The following is a 20842-nucleotide window of genomic DNA, read 5'->3' as shown; positions in this document are numbered from 1 at the left end:
TGGTGAAGCAGGTCTTAATTTTATTTACTCTTTTCTTTTTTTTACTCTTTTTACTTGTTTCAGTCATTTGACTGCGGCCATGCTGGAGCACCGCCTTTAGTCGAGCAAATCGACCCCGGGACTTATTCTTTGTAAGCCCAGTACTTATTCTATCGGTCTCTTTTGCCGAACCGCTAAGTTACGGGGACGTAAACACACCAGCATCGGTTGTCAAGCAATGCTAGGAGAACAAACACAGACACACAAATATATTCACACACACTTATATATATATATACATATATACGACAGGCTTCTTTCAGTTTCCGTCTACCAAATCCACTCACAAGGCATTGGTCGGCCCGGGGCTATAGCAGAAGACACGTGCCCAAGATGCCACGCAGTGGGACTGAACCCGGAACCATGTGGTTGGTTAGCAAGCTACTTACCAAACAGCCACTCCTGCGCCTATTTATTTATTTTTACATATAATTATAAGTCTGCCTGATTTTACCTCTACGAGGATAACATTATTATGGACTGAGTTGGCACCTACAACAGAAATACACCAGACATGGCGTTTTTCTTTCATCCCGTTCTCCATTATTCACGAAAGCTCTGTAAAAGTGAGAGGTACTGGTTTCCTTTCTCTTGTTAAGCCATAGAAAATTATGTCTCCATCAGTGAACGGTATCGAGAAAAGCCGGGTTGGAGGCCCGACATTCCCAATTCTTTTACAGAGCTTAGGAAAACTGAAGGAACGCTGCAATAAGTGTGGGAACCTGAGAGGGAAATACGTTAATTATAATTTTATTCAACTGATCCTCCTGTATTTTGTTTTACCCAAAGCCAGGAATTTTTCAGCACCCCACCCCCACCTCGTATGTAATGTATGTATATAGAATTAAAAATGCCATATCTAGTATGTTACTGAATATCAATTTATTCAGCCGTTAAGAACTTGGAATGTGAAAAGAATGGCACCATATTGTTTAGCATAATGTCTGACGCAATACTGTTCCTGTCAACAAACGCATTTATGAAATGTCCAGCCTTGAATGCTTACTTTGTCTTTGTCTTTGAAATAAATAAAAAATTTAGTTTTTCTTTGCTAATGTGTCATGTTTAATCAATTAATTGACGCTGTTTGGCCCCATGATGATCGGTTCAGATCGAGGTGATCAGTGATAAACGACGTTGTTATTATTGTTTAATTATAGGTCAGTTCCGCTCAACCAGGTCTATTATCAAAGACGTTCGAGCCATGAGCATTCCATTTATTTTTTTTGTTGGTATGTCTAAGACTACATTAACAAACGTATCTTTTACTTTTTCCAAGACGGTTGCTGTGATTTGAAGGAGAGACGACTGTTATATTTAGCGGGTAAACGACCCTTGTGGTTCGCTATCAAACACCCAAGCAGGATTTACTCCTTTCAAGAGAACTAAAGCTATGTGGTCTCTCACAATTTAAATAATTCTAAACAAAGGGAAGATACGAACACACAACTGACAACCCCCTAAAAGATTAACAACATTCGTCAATAACTTCTGGTGCCTGTAGGGGCTCTTTTTAAACCAGTCACAGAACCTTTTCACAGTTGAGAGGACATGCCTAGACAGACTTGTCATCTGGTATATAATTAACCAATGAACAAACGAACGTTTAAATAGTTCAATGTGGTCGAACATTTGGATAGTAAACGATTTTGGTGAATTATCCAAGAAAAACAATAACAAAAAAAGTGAAATTCCGATTATGGTTCGTAGATCATGTGGGCAGAGGACGTAATTTGCGTTAGCTGATTGGTTGGCTATGGAAGACTGGTGATGTCACATTACGGAATCCAGAGTAATTTTTCTGCCGGTTGATTCATTAATCTCTTCTTCAAACATTTGCTGTAGAATGATTCGCATACTTTTACGGCCTGTATAAGAAGTGTGGTGGAAAGAAAGAGAAAGAATGGATCAGTGAATGAAGAGATAAATAAACGAATACGATATATAAATATATTATATATATTATATACACACATATACATAGAAACACACACACACACACACACACACACACACACACACACACACACACACACCACACCACACACACACACACACACACACACACACACACACACACACACACACACACACACACACACACACATACATACATACATACATACATACATACATACATTACATACATACATACATACATACATACTACATACATACATACATACATACATACATACATACATACATACGCGCAAGTGTGGCTTGTGAGTGGAATTGGTAAACGGAAAGAATCATGTTATGTATAAAACGTGTGTGTGTGTGTGTGTGAATTCTTCACCACCGCTTGACAAATGGTCTTGGTGTGTTGCCGTTCCCTTAACTTAGCAGTTTGGTAGAAGAGACCAACAGAATAAGTATCAGGCTTTAAAAATATAAGCAGAGGAGTCGATTTGTTCGACTAAAAATTTATCAAGGTGGTGCTCCACCTTGATCACAATTTAATGACTGAAACAAGTAAAAGGTAAACCATATATATAAAACCATGCCTGTCGCCTGTCCCTACGGCGATTATTGTTTTTAATTGCACTTTTCGCCACGCGGTGTAGGTTGCAATTATATATATATATATATATATATATATATATATATCACTATAAATAATCTTGACAGAAAGGTTAATAAGTTGTCATTGTTCTGCCAAAGATCAGGTTCACTCATCAACTGCTTTCTATTTTTAATTTTGTTTCTGATTTGTCTCCCCCTGTCTTCCATTACCGAAATAAATAAAGTAATGAGTTTTTTTTATGTTGTTGTTGTTTCCGACTCGACTATGGGTGTAAATTTAATTAACATTTCTTAGTTCATTACATTAAATATGTTAGTACTGACATAATTAATATATGTTAATATATTACACCATATGATTTGTGGTGAGAAGTGTAATTGCTTTCATTAACGTTTGTCAAATAACCACTATTAAATACCTTTATAAGGCTTTAAACCAAACACTGTAACTCTATAGCGTAGGACATTTCGTACAGTATTCTAACGATTCTGCCTTTGAAAAGGTTACAGATCTTTCTACTGTAGAACTTAGAGAAATAGTTCAAAACTTTTAGCTTTATCTAAACACACAAATATGTCCATTCCCAACATAAGGTAAATCTTCGCACTGAACCAATTACCGGTGATCACCTGCACATTCAGCCCCGCAAAATTGATAGTAACTGCTGTAAACAACCACTTCCATCACTACCTTAATTCTCTGCTCCCTCGGTGATCACCGGGGTTTCAGCTGAGCTTGAACTCTTCCAAGACTTTTCTATACCTTATTCACCAGTTGTCTCACAGTATTGTCTATTTCAGCAAAAGTGATGTTGATTTGTCATCGGCAAAGCCTTATATCGTGTCTGGCATGAAAAACCTCCAAGCGATTCTGCTCGGTTTGGTTATATTCTATCTCTTGTCTGAGAAATAAATTTTCTATTAGACTCTTCCATCACTGTCTACTGACTGGGAAACTTTCCGACTCTGCAGACAACTTTGGCGCACCGAGTTTCCATCATCTCATCTTGATGCTGCATATTAACACCCTGCTCTCACTTTTTACAACACATGTATCATTCATTTTACTTACATACATACACACATACACACATACACACACACACACACACACACACACACACCACACACCACACACACACACACACACACACACACACACACACACACACACACACAATATACCTCTATAACCTTTCACATACAAACATTCTCTTTTACTCCTTTACTTGTTTCAGTCATTTGACTGCGGCCTTTAGTCGAGCAAATCGTCCCCATGACTTATTCTTTGGAAGCCTGTTACTTATTCTGTCGGTCTCTTTTGCCGAACCACTAAGTTACGGGGACGTAAACACACCAGCATCGGTTGTCAAGCGATGTCGGGGGGACAAACATAGACACACAAACATATATACACACATACATATATACGACGGGCTTCTTTCAGTTTCCGTCTACCAAATCCACTCACAAGGCTGTGGTCGGCCCGAAGCTATAGTAGAAGACACTTGCCCAAGGTGCCACGCAGTGGGACTGAATCCGGAACCATGTGGTTGGTACTCCTTAAACAGAGACCATGAGCAGAGGCTTCGAAAACGTCCTAAGAAACAGTCTTGTGCTACAAGACACTCTGCACATAACGTATATGCCGTCAAAAATATTAGAAACGCATTAAGGTGGACAACTAAGTCAGGATCTCTGTTAATATGTATAGAAATATTACAGTGCCTCTCGAATTTTACAAAGTTCAATGAATTCAGAAGCCTGTTTTCATTTATGTGTGTATTAGACAACACTGTAGCACACACAATACAACAATCACTGCCGTTTATAATATAGATTTGATGTGTTTTCTGTAATTCAGAGTTATTTCACAACGATGCCAACTAAAATCGGCGCTGCCTGAAGACATCGAATTTATAACATTCCCAACACTATCTGAAACACCAATCAGTTTTGATCAGTTACTGATCCTCAACTGCGTTTGAATATGCTCGCATATCTGTAACTGTGGGTATTCCTGTTACACACATGAACATCAGGGAACGCTTTTAAGAAACAGTCAAAGACTGATTGACAAATACTCACTAAAGATTACGACGAATAGATCACAAACACATTCTCTTCCTACCCTTCAAACAAAAGCCTCTGCTCCTCTGAATTAGAGAGACAAGTCCACATGATAGATCTGTGTCTTTTCATCTTATCACATCACTATACTGTGTCTCATCACACAGATTTCTTAAATACTGAGCTCAATTATTCCTTGAACCATCAACTCTTTGAAATTTAGTCTCTAGATTTTTTTCTTTTGTATCTGAAGACAGTTGCCTGTATTTCTGCACAACTGGATATCATCCAAACCAGTTTAGGAAAAACATACAAAGGTTGTGGGCACTGCTCATTCTACTATGAATGACTTAAAAAATTGTTTTCTTCTTACTATTACAAAAGCATAATGTTTATCTGTTCACCATCAGGTGTTAAGCATACGAACGGTTGAAACCAAGGAACTTTATTTCACACATGCTTTTAACATTCTTAACCACTATATCACAAACTGCTTGAGCAAGCATGCATGCATGCATGCATGCATGCATACATGCATACATACATGCATACATACATACATACATACATATAATTATTATTATTATTTGAGGGAATATTAATCCTAACTTACAGGGAAAATTTTTCTAGATGGTGTAATTTAATTGTTCATTTTGAATTGATAAAAGGTGGTTCTTTCTAATTATATTTGGCACCTAATACCGAATGATTGCTAAACTGTTCAAAACGTTTTATTTTACGAAAACAAAACCATAACATTTATCAGCGACTGCCATCCAAACACACACACACCACAAAAAAAAAAGATAAATACTTCCTTCACCACAAATAATAACTAAAAATTAAGACACAAAGGCCTCTTTATACTATTGTTATTATTCGACTTCAAAACACATGCCAGCGATCTTCATCTTAAATGTAGACCCCCGTCGATTTCGTTTATACTGAAAATTTGGCTTTTCGAATGCCCTTTGCACCCCACCCTACCACATTCAGACAGGCCATCGCCCATTTCCTCCCCTACCATCCGCTCATCACTTTTAATTCAAAAAAGGAAAACTAACATGTACTAAAAATCCTTGCAAAATAACGTATAACAACTGTTCCCGTTTTATTGTTCATGTCAGTCTTGTTTGATCTCTTCCTACTCTAATCTCAGATCGACTGTAATTTTCTCTCTCTCTCTCTCTCAGTTAACCACCCGAACACACACAAACGTTTCCTATCCGACAGGGAACCAGAGAGAAATACAGCTGGTTTGGATAATAATAATAATAATAAAAAAAACGCCGCCCTTCCGCTAAACTTTGGCAAATTATGGAATGGTACCCCTATCTGTACAGATCACAACAGAAACTCTGTGAAATCAAAATAACAAAGGCGGAAATAGAAGAGAGAAAAAAAAATTAACTAATAATAAAATTAACTAATAATAAAAAAAAAAAAACGAAGAAAAATAAGAGGCGAAATTGAAATATAATTAGGAAGGATTAGAAATAGGAAATGATGGGGGAACAGAAACTAAAGAATTATATGCCAAGAACATCTCCGAAAGAAAGGAAAGTAGAGGAACGAAAGAAAGAAAGAAAGAAAGAAAGGAAAAGGAAGCGGAAAAGAGAGAAACAACAAAAGGAAAATAAAGGAAAGAGAAGCAAAAGTTGAGTATTTCTTACCGTGCTTCTTTAAATGAAATCGGAATCCTTTCTGTAGTGAAACATCTTCAATGCTGTTTGTATCTGAACCTGAATCCGTGTTTTCAGATGCAGCGCCTTCTTCCTCCTTATCTGCAAAGCTTTCTTTATCTGAACTTTTCGAAGGTTTTTTCTTCTTCGAAGGTTGATATCTGTAAAGAGAAGTTGTTTCAATTTACTCTGGAAGTTTCTTAAAAGAATTTTTTAAAAATAAAATTACGGTGCTTTGACCAAGATGCTGGGCTGCCGAAGGAAATTTTTACAAGATGAAACAAGATTGCTTTTTCCATCTACGCCAAGAAGAAAAAAATTCAAAAGGCGTTATGAAATTTTTTTTCTGTTTTTTTTTTCTTTTAGGCAGCGGCCCATCAGATATTCATGTGTCCCTTGCTTTTGCTTGGTGACAGGTAATAAAGTCACAGTAATAAAGTCACAATTTTGGCTATGAAAAAAAGTCACAATTAATTTATGGTGGCCGGTAATAAAGTCACAAGGAAAAAAAGTCACAATTTATGGGATCCGGACAACACACTCCCACCCCCACCCCTCTGACAAAACTCCTGTGACTTTTTTTTTTACCTGAATTCCCCTGCTTAGCTCCCCGAGCTCCGAATGTACCGACATAACGTTAGTCTCCGCCAGTACGTTAATCGGTGGTCAACACACTTCACCAGCCCAATCTATTTTAAGTTAGGAAGTCAGTGTTATAGGAAAATACACAGCGGACACACTGCGAAGTGAGATAACTCTTCCGTAAGTAGCTAAACTTACCAAGTTTAATACATACAGCAGAGAGGTTCGGGCTCCGTAGGGTCGACTTGCTCTCTACATACTCATGAAGATAACGTTTCACTTGCGCCATACGATCCAAAAGGTTATGAAAAGGTTATAGTTCTATTCTTAGTCCGACAACGTACTCATTTCGCCTTTATAAACATCACATTGTATGTTTTAGAATAACTTCATGATTGAATTTACCTACTCTAAAGCACCTGTGGCCTTGTAAGTGATATACAGTAACTGATCTATTTCTCATGTGGTTAGTGTTTCATAAAAGTGTACCGACGTAGGTGCGGCACAAACGTTTATTTACTTTCAGTAAATAACACCAAAGTATGATTTTTAAACGATCATGTACTATACTAGTTCAGTTAACATCAGGTGGCTAAGTTATACTAACAATGTAATCTAAAGAAAACTGATGAGAGTGAAAGAATAGATTTTAGACAAAGCTGGGACAACGAAACGGTTTCAGTATTCGGTTGAAGCTATTTCACCTCATGGAAGTCCAATTTTAAAGAGAGCATAAATGTTGCAAATATTTCATCTCATCTCGCTTAAAATATCAGAACCGTTTACTAAGCTACTTTTATAAGTTGCTTTTGTTAAGCATCGACATCGTGGCGAAGACTTGCTCATCACATCTGTTGTCTGTGCTGCATTCCTAGCAATAATAATATTGCCTTTCATCGCATTAATAACAATAGTTTTAAAAAATTAAAGTTCCTTCCCGAGTCATATACACTCATAGGGCCCGTTTCCCGGTTTCCATAGCGTATATATTTTCCACCTGGACGGACACTGGTCCGTCGTAGAATTACCCATTTTCACTAGCTGAGTGGACTGAAGCAACGTGAAATGGCACAAATCCTCGTTCTGCCTATTCTATTGTAACTAGATGGCTAATTAGTTTCATATCAGCTACACCCAGGTCAGCTCATCTTGCTTCATCTCATCAGCTCTTCAAAGTATCGCCGTCCAACGTCTTCACTAATCTATCCTTTCCAGAACACCAGAAGTCCAACGTGAAATGGAGTATTTTGCTCAAGAATATAACGCGTCGCTTGGTCCAGGAATCGAAACCACAATCTTACTATCATGAATCTAACACCCTAACCACTAAGCCACACACCTTCATTTATTGATATTAACGATTTTAGGGAGAGAGTAAGTCGATTACATTGACGCCAAGACTTGATTAGCACTTTATTTTGTCGATCCTAAAATAATTTGAAAAGCTAAGTCGATCATGGCAAGATTTGAGCTCAGAATGTAAAGAGTCGGAAGAAATGCCTCTAGGAGATTTGTCCGGCTGCGATGCCATAACGTTTGAAAATATCGTGAGTCAAATGTAAAGGTCATCTCAGCTAGCCAGTTACCCAAATTACAATATCTCTAATGAGAAACAAAGCTAGGTTTTATTTAGTTCTAAATAGAACTCTACTATGTTGTACAACCTAAGAATCTAACTGGATAGTTACTGATTCTGCATTACAATACATGTAATCAAAGATCAAGGTTCTTGATTTATTTGGACAACTGTTCAAAGTTCAATGTTTCCGATTTGTTGCCTTGACTCAGAATCACATGACATTTACGAAACAAATGGAAAAATTGGAAATCTATGGTTTAATTTTCGATCTGTACATTTGGTACGAGTCAAAATGGTGAATTGGAACGTTGATCTTTTGTCTGCCTTAGACAATTTTACAATGTTATTACCGTATTTGCCGGTGCATAAGATGCACTCTCGCATTAGATAAACCCTTGCTTTTTTGTGGTAAAAAAAATTTAATGTTTCATCATACACTTAGCATCCCATCTAAAATACAGTCGCATTAGTCGCATGGCAATTTTTTATTACATTTAAGAATTTAAAAAAGCGCATCTTGTATACCGGTATTTACGCGAGATCTTATTTCTTAAACATTAATCTGGAGAAATACATACTTTCTGGTTTGAAGTGAATTCATCAAAGTTTATAAATAGTAATTACTATAATTATTTTATGTAAGATAATTTGGCTTCTGGGAAATATCAAATAAAAAACTGTCATACATTATTTAAAATTCTTAATGGTTTCCTAATTTATATTAAACATCGTTTAACTGTAATTAAGAAATAATTCATTCATATATTTTGTGCTATCGTCTAACGAAAGAAACTATTCATATCGTTGCTATTATGCTGTTGTAAGTCCAAAATGTTCCTTTTTTCGGAAAACGAAAAATAGTTTCACCATTCCATAGCAAAACCGTTGTACTGCACTTCGACAATTTTCGATATCTTGGCATCTGAACCAGCTGGAGATACAATAGTTTGGCCGAAAGAACTGGCTATTGTAAGCAAAGATAAATATTGAAAAAAATGCATTTGGCCAAATTTGGACATACGACAGTTTAACATAATAGCAACGATATATGGTTCCGATACGTGGTCATCGAATCTCCATACAAACGTAATCTTGCATTTTTTATGAACTAACTAAATAGTAAAAAATATGAAATATATTAAGCATTTAGTATTTTATTGTGTTGAATATTGTAGATCAGAATTTTATTACGATTTATAACATACAACATTCTCCAATAAGGAGATGATAATCTTGTCTCTCTCAACAGGAGAAAGGCTCAATCCCTACAACTATCAAGGAAATAATCTTGTACATTAACCTCTCTAGTAGGAACAACATGCAACTAAAACAAATGTTAGGTCTCACTAATTCTGAGATTTTTTTTCTGGTAACCCTCAAAATGCTCTCCAAAGACAACCTTTTCACTTGAAGGCCATAAAATACAGTAGTCCTGCTCAAACGTTGATTATCTACAAATCTCAAAACCCACACTGCATCAGAACTCCTACATACGCTACGCGGCTGCATGCTACACACACAGCCGAGACCGAATCCAAAGATCATTCAAATGATTGGCAACTACTCGCTCAGTACAGTGCAACCTTTCGTATTTAGGCACAAATCCTCATTCTGCCTATTCTATTGTAACTAGATGCTTAATTAGCTTCATATCACCTACACCCAGGTCAGCTCATCTTGCTTCATCTCATCAGCTCTTCAAAGTATCGCCGTCCAACATCCTCATTCTGCCTATTCTATTGTAACTAGATGCTTAATTAGCTTCATATCACCTACACCCAGGTCAGCTCATCTTGCTTCATCTCATCAGCTCTTCAAAGTATCGCCGTCCAACATCCTCATTCTGCCTATTCTATTGTAACTAGATGCTTAATTAGCTTCATATCACCTACACCCAGGTCAGCTCATCTTGCTTCATCTCATCAGCTCTTCAAAGTATCGCCGTCCAACATCCTCATTCTGCCTATTCTATTGTAACTAGATGCTTAATTAGCTTCATATCACCTACACCCAGGTCAGCTCATCTTGCTTCATCTCATCAGCTCTTCAAAGTATCGCCGTCCAACATCCTCATTCTGCCTATTCTATTGTAACTAGATGCTTAATTAGCTTCATATCACCTACACCCAGGTCAGCTCATCTTGCTTCATCTCATCAGCCCTTCAAAGTATCGCCGTCCAACGTCTTCACTGATCTATCCTTTCCAGAACACCAGCTTTCTGAAATTATCTTCCCATAGCGTTTTTCCTGCACACATCGGGCTTACATGAGTGAGTTCAGTATAAACTTTATCAATCTCACCAATTTTGGAGGACTTGCGAAAGCTATGGGAACGTTCTTACCTCTTGAATACACCATGTACGATGGACTCCCCCGTCCAAAACAACATATGAATATTCAGCATTTACCGAAAGACTTGCACAAATGATTTGTTTAGAGTGATGAGATGCATGTGCTGTACATTATCTCACTCCCTCCAGCAAATCGACGTTGCCTGAAAAGGTGCACGGAGTACCACATGTCAGAAGTGTTTTGTCCAAGAATACAGCGCATCACCTGCTCTAGGAATTGAAACCACGATCTTGCAAGTGCAGTACCCTAACCACCAAGTCATGCGTCCTCACGTCATTATATGTATATATATAAGGATTGCTTTGTGACAAAGAACATCATGTTATTCATTAATAAACACGTATTGTCGTATGGTTAACATATAAGTTACTGTCGATACACATCTAACGTGAAAAGCCTATGATATGGGAAATAAAAAAATGCGCCCTTTTAAAGCCCAGCCGGGCTCATGGGCCCGGTTTCCCGGTTTCTGTGGCATATGTATTCCCCAGCTGGACAGGACGCCAGTCCACCGCAGCGTTACTCATTTTTGCCAGCTGAGTGGACTGGAGCAACCTGAAATGAAGTGTTTTGCTCAAGAACACAACGCGTGGTTTCGGTCCAGGAATCGAAACCACAATCTTACGATCATGATGCTGACATCCTAACCACTAAGCCACGCGCCTCTTATCACGTGATACTCTTTTACTTGTTTCAGTCATTTGACTGCGGCCATGCTGGAGCACCGCCTTTAGTCGAGCAAATCGACCCCAGGACTTATTCTTTGTAAGCCCAGTACTTATTCTATCGGTCTCTTTGCCGAACCGCTAAGTGACGGAGACGTAAACACACCAGCATCGGTTGTCAAGCAATGCTAGGGGTACAAACACAGACACACAAACACATATACACACACACATATATATATACATATATACGACAGGCTTCTTTCAGTTTCCGTCTACCAAATCCACTCACAAGGCATTGGTCGGCCCGGGGCTATAGCAGAAGACACTTGCCCAAGATGCCACGCAGTGGGACTGAACCCAGAACCATTTGGTTGGTAAACAAGCTACTTACCACACAGCCACTTCTGCGCCTGGGATAAAAAAAACAAACATAATTTTGTTACCTCTGGATCATACACAGTAGGTGGAATGTTTTCCAATGGAGATTAAAATGTGAAACGAACTTACACTCCGGTTTTATAACCGAGTTCTTTGATGGTTACTTCAATGTCCGTCTCTCGTTTACGCTGTTTGCTCAAAGTATATTCCAATATAAACGCTTCGATGACAAAAGCTATAAAGATACTGAAAAGTGCACAATAAGAACATCACTTACAATTATTGCACTATTTCACATGTACAGGTAAATTACTAACATATGTAATTCATATTATTTCACACTTGTACATAAACATTCGGGGATATTTTTTTACATTTTACACGTTTAAACAAATTTCCTGCATACATATTTCTGCTAAGTCAAGCATATGCACAAATTACATACATACACACAAAATTTATGCATACATGGATGCTTTTGGATTGAAAAATGTTCTCGAAGATCATTGATTTCTTGGGTATTCACCTGACGTATCGCTTTCACACATTGTCAAAGATAGGGCAGTCTAGTGTAGCCCAACATAACATACTATCTACTACCGAAGGAACAAGCATGAAATGAAAGTGAATAGTGATAGTTGCTATCTTGAATTCGTTGTCACCATCATAAAATGTTTGCAGTGAGCCAGGTAAACAAACTGGGTCTGTTTCTCGTAAAGTACACCTTGCTTTACATGTCTCATTGCGAACTCCGTTGAATTTAGTGGCTGAAAGAGAGTAGATCTCCTCAGCAGAATCATTCTTTATACATAATTCTAGAGATTATATCTTCAGTGGGGCCTCTTGAGTCAAATGAGTTACAGAAAAATTTTAAATTCTCCTTTTAGTGTCAATGTACATTCGGTAGGCGCAACAGGTCTGAATGATTAAAAAGCACGCATCGCAATCACAAGATTCCAGTTTCGATACCAGTGATTAAGTTTATTTTACTATAGCTTTGCAGTGACTCAGTCAAGCCTTGTGAGTGAAATTCGGTTGACGGAAATTGTTCAGAAGACCGTTAGATAAGTTGCGCAGGAAATTCAAAGATACAGCCTTGTCACAATGTGATGCCGATTTCGCTTGGGAATTACATTAAGAGCATATTAATCTGTAGAATACTCAGCCACTTATCAACGAGCAGGCGGCCGTCAACGGGCAGACGACCGTCAACGGGCAGAAGACCGTCAACGAGCAGACGACCGTCAACGAGCAGGCGGTCGTCAACGAGCAGGCGGTCGTCAACGAGCAGGCGGTCGTCAACGAGCAGGCGGTCGTCAACGAGCAGGCGGTCGTCAACGAGCAGGCGGTCGTCAACGGCAGGCGGTCGTCAACGGGCAGGCGGTCGTCAACGGGCAGGCGGTCGTCAACGGGCAGGCGGTCGTCAACGAGCAGGCGGTCGTCAACGAGCAGGCGGTCGTCAACGGGCAGGCGGTCGTCAACGGACAGACGGTCGTCAACGGACAGACGGTCGTCAACGAGCAGAAGGTCGTCAACGGGCAGAAGGTCGTCAACGGGCAGGCGGTCGTCAACGGGCAGGCGGTCGTCAACGGGCAGGCGGTCGTCAACGGGCAGGCGGTCGTCAACGGGCAGAAGGTCGTCAACGGGCAGAAGGTCGTCAACGAGTAGATAGTTCAGCTGATTGTACATCTGAATACTGCTCGTAGAAATCGACAGATCCATTACTTGTTTTACTAATGTAACTTTTCTCTGACTCAGACTACTGATGCTTACAAAATTTGACTTAAAAGAAATTCGGGACTTCTTTGAAATTTTAAGACAATGTTTGTAAAAAATTAAACTTCAGATGCCTTAATGAAGTTATTCTCAGGAAAAAAATGATATAAAATCTCTTAACATCCAATATTTATAAATGAAGAGACAAAATAGAGTTTGCTTCCATCGAATTCTTCTTTCTTCTCCATGATATAGGAGAAGCTTTACAAAAATGGAAACCATCTTAACTTTATTAAACAACAGTTTGTCTACCCACTTATTAATATTCATAGAAGCACTTTCTTAAAGCATGTTGACGAAGTTTTCTTGGCCATCTTCATGATTATGGAAAACAAATGACGTAGAGAAGAGCAAAGAGCTGATAAACTAAATTTCTCTCAGATCAGCTTTTAACAATGAATTGAAATCATTTCAAGTCAGTTACGCCGCTAATGCTTTTGGAAAGAAGGGTGAGTATTTCAAACTCTCAGTGTCTTTCCTCATAAGTCTGTTTTTGCAAAAATAAAGTCCTTATAAATAATCGAACGATGAACTGATTGAGAGGTAACAGATATCTCAAATATACTGCTAATAATTGATAGTTATCAGAAAATTTTATTATTTTAATGATTATTCGCACTCTATATGTAGAGCTGCCAGACGAGATAGTGAAAATGCCGACGACCGCTCAGTTCAAAGTCTTCCTTGACCAGAAATGGCCTGAACTCTTTGTTTGACTACCTTCCCTGTACATAACTCCCTGTCCCCCAACATGGCTTTGCTTTTGCTTTTTGAGCCAATAAAAATTGAATTGAATTGAAACTAGTGTGTTATGAAATTGTTAAAAAAATACTGCAAATTATGAAATTTATGAATATGGCCATAAATCGATAAACTCCTGATAAAAGTGACATAAGAAAATCACAAAAGTTGGGGTGAGCAACATCAAGGAATGGAAGAAAAGATAGTAAAAGACTAGATGTCGACTGATAAATAAGATTATGGGAAGGCTGCATCTCTTATTGTAACACATTCAGTCTCCTTAAGCTATGGATTTTAATGATGTGATTGTAATGTTTTAACTTGTGTCGATGTGAAGAATATTACTATATCTTAACATCACAGCCATTTCACCCGGTTGTAGAAAACCATTATAGAAAGAAAGTAAAAGAATTCAACTTACTTCAAGATGATGACAACGCAGCAAATGTGAAAAGCCAGAAAATAGAGTCGTGCAAATTTGTTTGTAACCAGCACGAAGCCTGATGACAGAAGTACTTTATGTAAGGAAAGAACAGTTATCGGACTATCAGAGTGGAACAAAAACGGAATCTATTTCCAGCTTGTATAAAAAATAGATTTCATTCTCGTCCTTGAAAATGACAAACCATGCCACCATAGGTTTTGCGTATTTACATAACATATAAAACGAGTTTGCGTGGAGGCGCAATGGCCCAGTAGTTAGGGCAGCGGACTCGCGGTCATAGGATCGCGGTTTCGATTCCCAGACCGGGCGTTGTGAGTGTTTATTGAGCGAAAACAGCTCCACGAGGCTCCGACAGGGGATGGTGGTGATCCCTGCTGTACTCTTTCACCACAACTTTCTCTCACTCTTACTTGCTGTTTCTGTTGTACCTGTATTTCAAGGGGCCGGCCTTGTCACTCTCTGTGTCACGCTGAATATCCCCGAGAACTACGTTAAGGGTACACGTGTCTGTGGAGTGCTCAGCCACTTACACGTTAATTTCACGAGCAGGCTGTTCCGTTGATCGGATCAACCGGAACATTCGTCGTCGTAACCGACGGAGTGCTTCCCCAAAACGAGTTTGTATGGCTTAATGATTAACATTTTGAAACTTTTTTTTTTAACAGAATAAAGAAATTGAATAACATTTTAAGAATGACATATCAGCGGGAAAGTCCCATTAGCGTCATTAATATTTAGAAAGGATATTGTGCCACTGGTTAACCACTGTGAGTTCAACAAGAATTACCATTGACTTGAAAATGTGGTTGAAGTTGTTGCTGCAGTAATGTTCATAATAAAAATCAGAATTTTTCAATTTTATGTTGCCGCAGAAGCTTAAGTTATTTTGCTCCGTGTAAGTTTCGTTGTAGCTGTGGAATCTGATGAGACCGTGAAATATTTCCATCCCAATAATGGCGAAAGTGTAATAGAAAATCTGATGGGGAGAAAAGAGAAAAAGCGGAAAATAGACTAATGTTGAATCAATAGGCTGAAACGAAAGATTAGTGATGTTAACTGTAATCTTAGCTAATGATTATAATATTATAGTTAATGATATACTATCATATTGCTATTTTAAAAGTTTTTATTTGGAGAGGAAGAAAAAAGAAACTAAATATTCTATTTGGTTTTGTTTAGGCACGTTTTTATTTTTACCTTACATTTTAACTCTCAAACCCTGCAGAATCTAATTGTCTTTGTCCCACCTCGCTCTTGTGATACATAAAATAAACGCAAGTTACAGATTAGGACTGATTCTGCAAAGTAGATTCTTCACCGACATAAATATTCGACTTTGTATGTCAATCTTATTCGAGGGAAGCGTTGTAAAGATAAACTGCCAAATCCGTAAAAAGACCCGCTTCGATTCTCGATTAGGAATTATTTTACTCATATTTTCAATCTGCTAAAATTATGGAAGCTCAAATATCTTATCAATAATTTCTAGGTAAGCAATAGGTTTCAGTTTCAAGAAATAGTAAACTACAGCAGGAATGCGCTTCCATACATGGATGCATCGTAACTTTCAAATATCGATGATTATAAGGAATGAAAACAATTGCATTAACTTATAATGATCAGGTATGTAAAAATAGAATTGATTAAATTGGGTAACCTCTGATCAATATGCGATTAAATAACCCTGGTTATTTTACCGAATGGAAGAAATGGGTGCATGGAGAATGAAGATTTACATATTGATAAAATTCAAACCATGCAGAGGCGACTGAGTTACATCCTACATACATCCTCCTTGATGTTGCCAGTGTATGAGACAGAAAACTTGGTCTAAGATACTCTCAAAGTAAGGAAGCGTGTGTTGGCCGAATGGATAGGGTACCAGACAACCAGTGACAAGGCTGATAGGATTAGAATTCCACTTCCAGCACTGATTTATGTCCATAAGTATATATAGGAGGTAGATTGACACAATCGATAGAGTGTCGTTCAAAATGTTTTGCAGTATTTAGTTATGAATCTTTATATTCCGAGTTCGAATATCACTAATATCAATTTTGTCTGATCCTTCTGGGAACGATAAATCAAACTACCAGCCAAGTATTGGAGTCGATTTACTATTACTATTAAGTATCTGAGTCATAAATGGAATTGTGATGGAATACTAAGTTCTTTTACGTTCAACTGCCTGAATCCATGAACGTGATAGTAGATACCATAGATAATACAATTTACTAATGTAATGTAAATATAATACGATGTGAGAAGGAGCACTCCGTCGGTTACGACGACGAGGGTCCCAGCTGATACGATCAACGGAACAGCTTGCTCGTGAAATTAACGTGTAAGTGACTGAGCAAACCACAGATACTCGTACCCCTAACGTAGTTCTCAGGGAGATTCAGCGTGACACAGAGTGTGACAAGGTCGGCCGTTTGAAATACAGGTACAACTCATTTTTGCCAGCTGAGTGGACTGGAGCAACGTGATAAAGTGTCTTGCTCAAGGACACAACGCGTCGCCGGGAATCGAACTCACGACCTTACAATTGTGAGCCGAATGCCCTAACCACTAAGCCACGCGCCTTCACGCGTATTATATTTGAGAAATAAGTTATTCAACGTCACTCCTTCATGTGAATATTCCAGTCAAAGCGCTCTCTCTCTCCACCCCCTCCCTCACACACACACACAACGCCATACATAGATGAAGTCTCCCGTCGAAGACGATGTATGAGCCATTAGCTTTTGCGGAACGACCTTCACAAATGATTTGTTTACAAGGATCAAATGTATGTGCCGTACATTAGCTCACTCTCTCTCCGTCGAATCGACGTTGTCTTATAATAGGTGCACGATGTACCACGCGTCAGGTGTCGAAGTGATCGCAAGGCAATGTGAGATGAAGTACAGGGTTTGAAGAACGAGAAGCATTTAAAAACTGATTTTAAAAGTTACTGGGGGAAAATATGTGCTATTAATTAATAAATTCCACAGTAAAGTTCTCACATTTGAATAAGATTATAAGACATAAGTTCTTATATTGCAGCAGAGGCCGTTTTGATATTTCTTATCAAAATTAGCAGAAAAACTCATTCATAATACCGATTTCAAATTTTAGCACAAAGTCAGCAATATCTGGGGAGGGGTAGGTCTTTTACATCAACCCCAGTGCTCAACTGGTACTTATTTTATCGGCGAGCTGGCAGAAACGTTAGCGCGCCGGGCGAAATGCTTAGCGGTATTTCGTCTGCCGTTACGTTCTGAGTTCAAATTCCGCCGAGGTCGACTTTGCCTTTCATCCTTTCGGGGTCGATTAAATAAGTACCAGTTACGTACTGGGGTCGATATGATCGACTTAATCCGTTTGTCTGTCCTTGTTCGTCCTTTCTGTGTTTAGCCCCTTGTGGGTAGTAAAGAAATAGGTACTTATTTTATCGACTCTGAAAGGATGAAGGGAATAGCAAATGTCAGCGGGATTTGAACTCAGAAAGCAAAGTCGGAAGGAATGCTGCTAAGCCTTTTGCTCGGCCTATTAACGACTGCCTGCTTGCCGCCTTTAAACTAATTAATAATATTAAACTTTATTAACTGGTTGATGCTGACCTAATTAATTCACAACCCGTCGTCTCGATTTTATTTGAATCAAACGATGCAAGGGAAATAAATCTATCTTACTAATAGGTTATTAGTTATCTCCCTTAAGCATTTTTTAAATATGTTTTACTGTAAAGTCCATAAACATTTTAATATCTCCAAACACTAATAAAGCATGAGTTTACAATATCTCTTACGTACACAAATATTTTAGCAACATTTTTCTAATAATCTTTAGCACGAGAAATTAATGAAATATCAGCTTCTATTAATTATAATTCCATTCACATCTCTAACGCATTATACGACTATAAATCTACTCCAATACGTGACTGGTGATTTGGATTATCCCCCCTTGAACTTGGATGGATTTGAAATAAGAACATAAAAGGTTGTATCACAAGACATTGCCCACAAAGCTAATGATTCCCCCACTGCACAGCCTTCTAGTATCTGAATTTTAATAATAACTAATTAATTAATTAACTCACAAGCATGATCATTCCGTAGGTAGTCATAGACGGGGCTATATTAACTATTGTCATGATCACCAACCGGAACCTAAAATAGAAAAGATATAATTAGGTGTGTAAATTATACGCTATGCCTTATCCCTAATCGGTAACGTTCGATATTTAACGAAGGACGACTTAATACTTCTGTAAACAAGTCGATTCTAGCGCCATAGTTTAACGAACGTTTAGAAAAGACTTAATTTCTATTTAAGATCATTTTTTTTCACTCTCTCTTTACTCTTTTACTTGTTTCAGTCATTTGACTGCGGCCATGCTGGAGCACCGCCTTTTGTCGAGCAAATCGACCCCGGGACTTATTCTTTGTAAGCCCAGTACTTATTCTATCGGTCTCTTTTGCCGAACCGCTAAGTTACGTAATCACACCAGCATCGGTTGTCAAGCAATGCTAGGGGGACAAACACAGACACACAAAAACACACACACACACACACACACACATATATATATATATATATACATATATACGACAGGCTTCTTTCAGTTTCCGTCTACCAAGTCCACTCACAAGGCATTGGTCGGCCCGTGGCTATAGCAGAAGACACTTGCCCAAGATGCCACGCAGTGGGACTGAACCCGGAACCATGTGGTTGGTAAACAAGCTACTTACCAAACAGCCACTCCTACTGTTCATCATACGAGCAATTGTGATTTTAATTTAGATCTTCAGAAACCCAAAGCATTGACTTCTGTGTTTCCTATACTGATAATTTGGTTTTAAATGTTAACTTCTCTCTCCTTTTATTTGAAATTAAGCTCTATGCTTGAAGCAAGTGTTTTGCATTATACAACCCTACTCGGAAGTCCAAATATAAGACCTCTGATGACAAACTAAAACAAAAAGGCCCGTTTCAAGCACAGTGCTTTATATAACATATGCCTCATAGATTTTGTAATCACATCACTTTCCGATGTTTTTAACTTTGCATATTGCTCAAAACTAATACATGCATCGAGATGTATTTTGACTTGGGTATTATGTGTGGTGTGTATGTGTATATATATATATATAAATATCACTTGATCACTTTGACCGACCAGTCCGTCAGGCGTCCATTTGACACCGCTGGTCACAGCACGCTGTCCACTCCTCTCTGGATCGCGCCTTTCTCATCCACGTGATCCCAATCGTCCTCCTGAAATCGTCACTCCACCGTCGTGGAGGTCTCCCGAGTGGTCTTTTCCGCTCACGCGGGTACCGCTCGACAACTGCATGCGTCCACCGATATATATATATATATATATATTCTTTTCCTTGTTTCATTTATTTTGACCGCGGACATGCTGGAGCACTGCCTATATAGACAGACAGACAGAGAGATAGACAGATAATCTTTGGATAGAATTCCTAAACATTTAATTAGGTGTATGCATTAAATGTTTATAAATTCCATCCAAGGATTATTGCTGTTGTCGTTATTATTGTATTTATCCTACATTATATCGGTGCAGCTCGATGCAGCCCCGAAAGACTGGTTCTCCAGACTGTGGCCGGCATAAAAGAATAGGAGCTTTATTTGCATATTCAAAACGTTTCCTATAAATAAATTTAAAAGGAATAAATATATAGAGAGGAAGTATATGGTGAATATATTAATTCCACTATACATTACTCTTTACTCTCTTTTACTTGTTTCAGTCATTTGACTGCGGCCATGCTGGGGCATCGCCTTTTAGTCGTGCAAATCGACCCCGGGACTTATTCTTTGTAAGCCCAGTACTTATTCTATCGGTCTCTTTTGCCGAACCGCTAAGTGACAGGGACGTAAACACACCAGCATCGGTTGTCAAGCAATGCTAGGGGGACAAACACAGACACACAAACATATACACACACACGCATATATATATATATATATACATATATACGACAGG

General features: G+C 38.4%; 1 protein-coding gene across 2 annotated transcripts in view; it reads right to left on the bottom strand.

Moving 5' to 3' along the window:
* Nucleotides 1-451: 451 nt before the first annotated feature.
* The window catches only part of LOC115210980 (two pore calcium channel protein 1-like), a 52705-nt gene continuing 32314 nt past the window's right edge, over nt 452-20842 (bottom strand). For both annotated transcript variants that reach the window (XM_029779813.2, XM_036502601.1), the window contains exons 15-20: nt 18926-18995; nt 15586-15814; nt 14815-14905; nt 12006-12122; nt 6309-6478; nt 452-1907 (exon numbers count right to left, since the gene is read on the bottom strand). In XM_029779813.2, coding sequence (XP_029635673.1) covers nt 1813-1907; nt 6309-6478; nt 12006-12122; nt 14815-14905; nt 15586-15814; nt 18926-18995 — 772 coding nt within the window. In that variant the 3' untranslated portion in view covers nt 452-1812. The remainder of the gene's footprint in view (nt 1908-6308; nt 6479-12005; nt 12123-14814; nt 14906-15585; nt 15815-18925; nt 18996-20842) is intronic.

Source organism: Octopus sinensis, linkage group LG4 (assembly GCF_006345805.1).
Source record: "Octopus sinensis linkage group LG4, ASM634580v1, whole genome shotgun sequence".
Taxonomy (NCBI): domain Eukaryota; kingdom Metazoa; phylum Mollusca; class Cephalopoda; order Octopoda; family Octopodidae; genus Octopus; species Octopus sinensis.
This window is presented reverse-complemented; position numbering and strand designations above follow the sequence as displayed.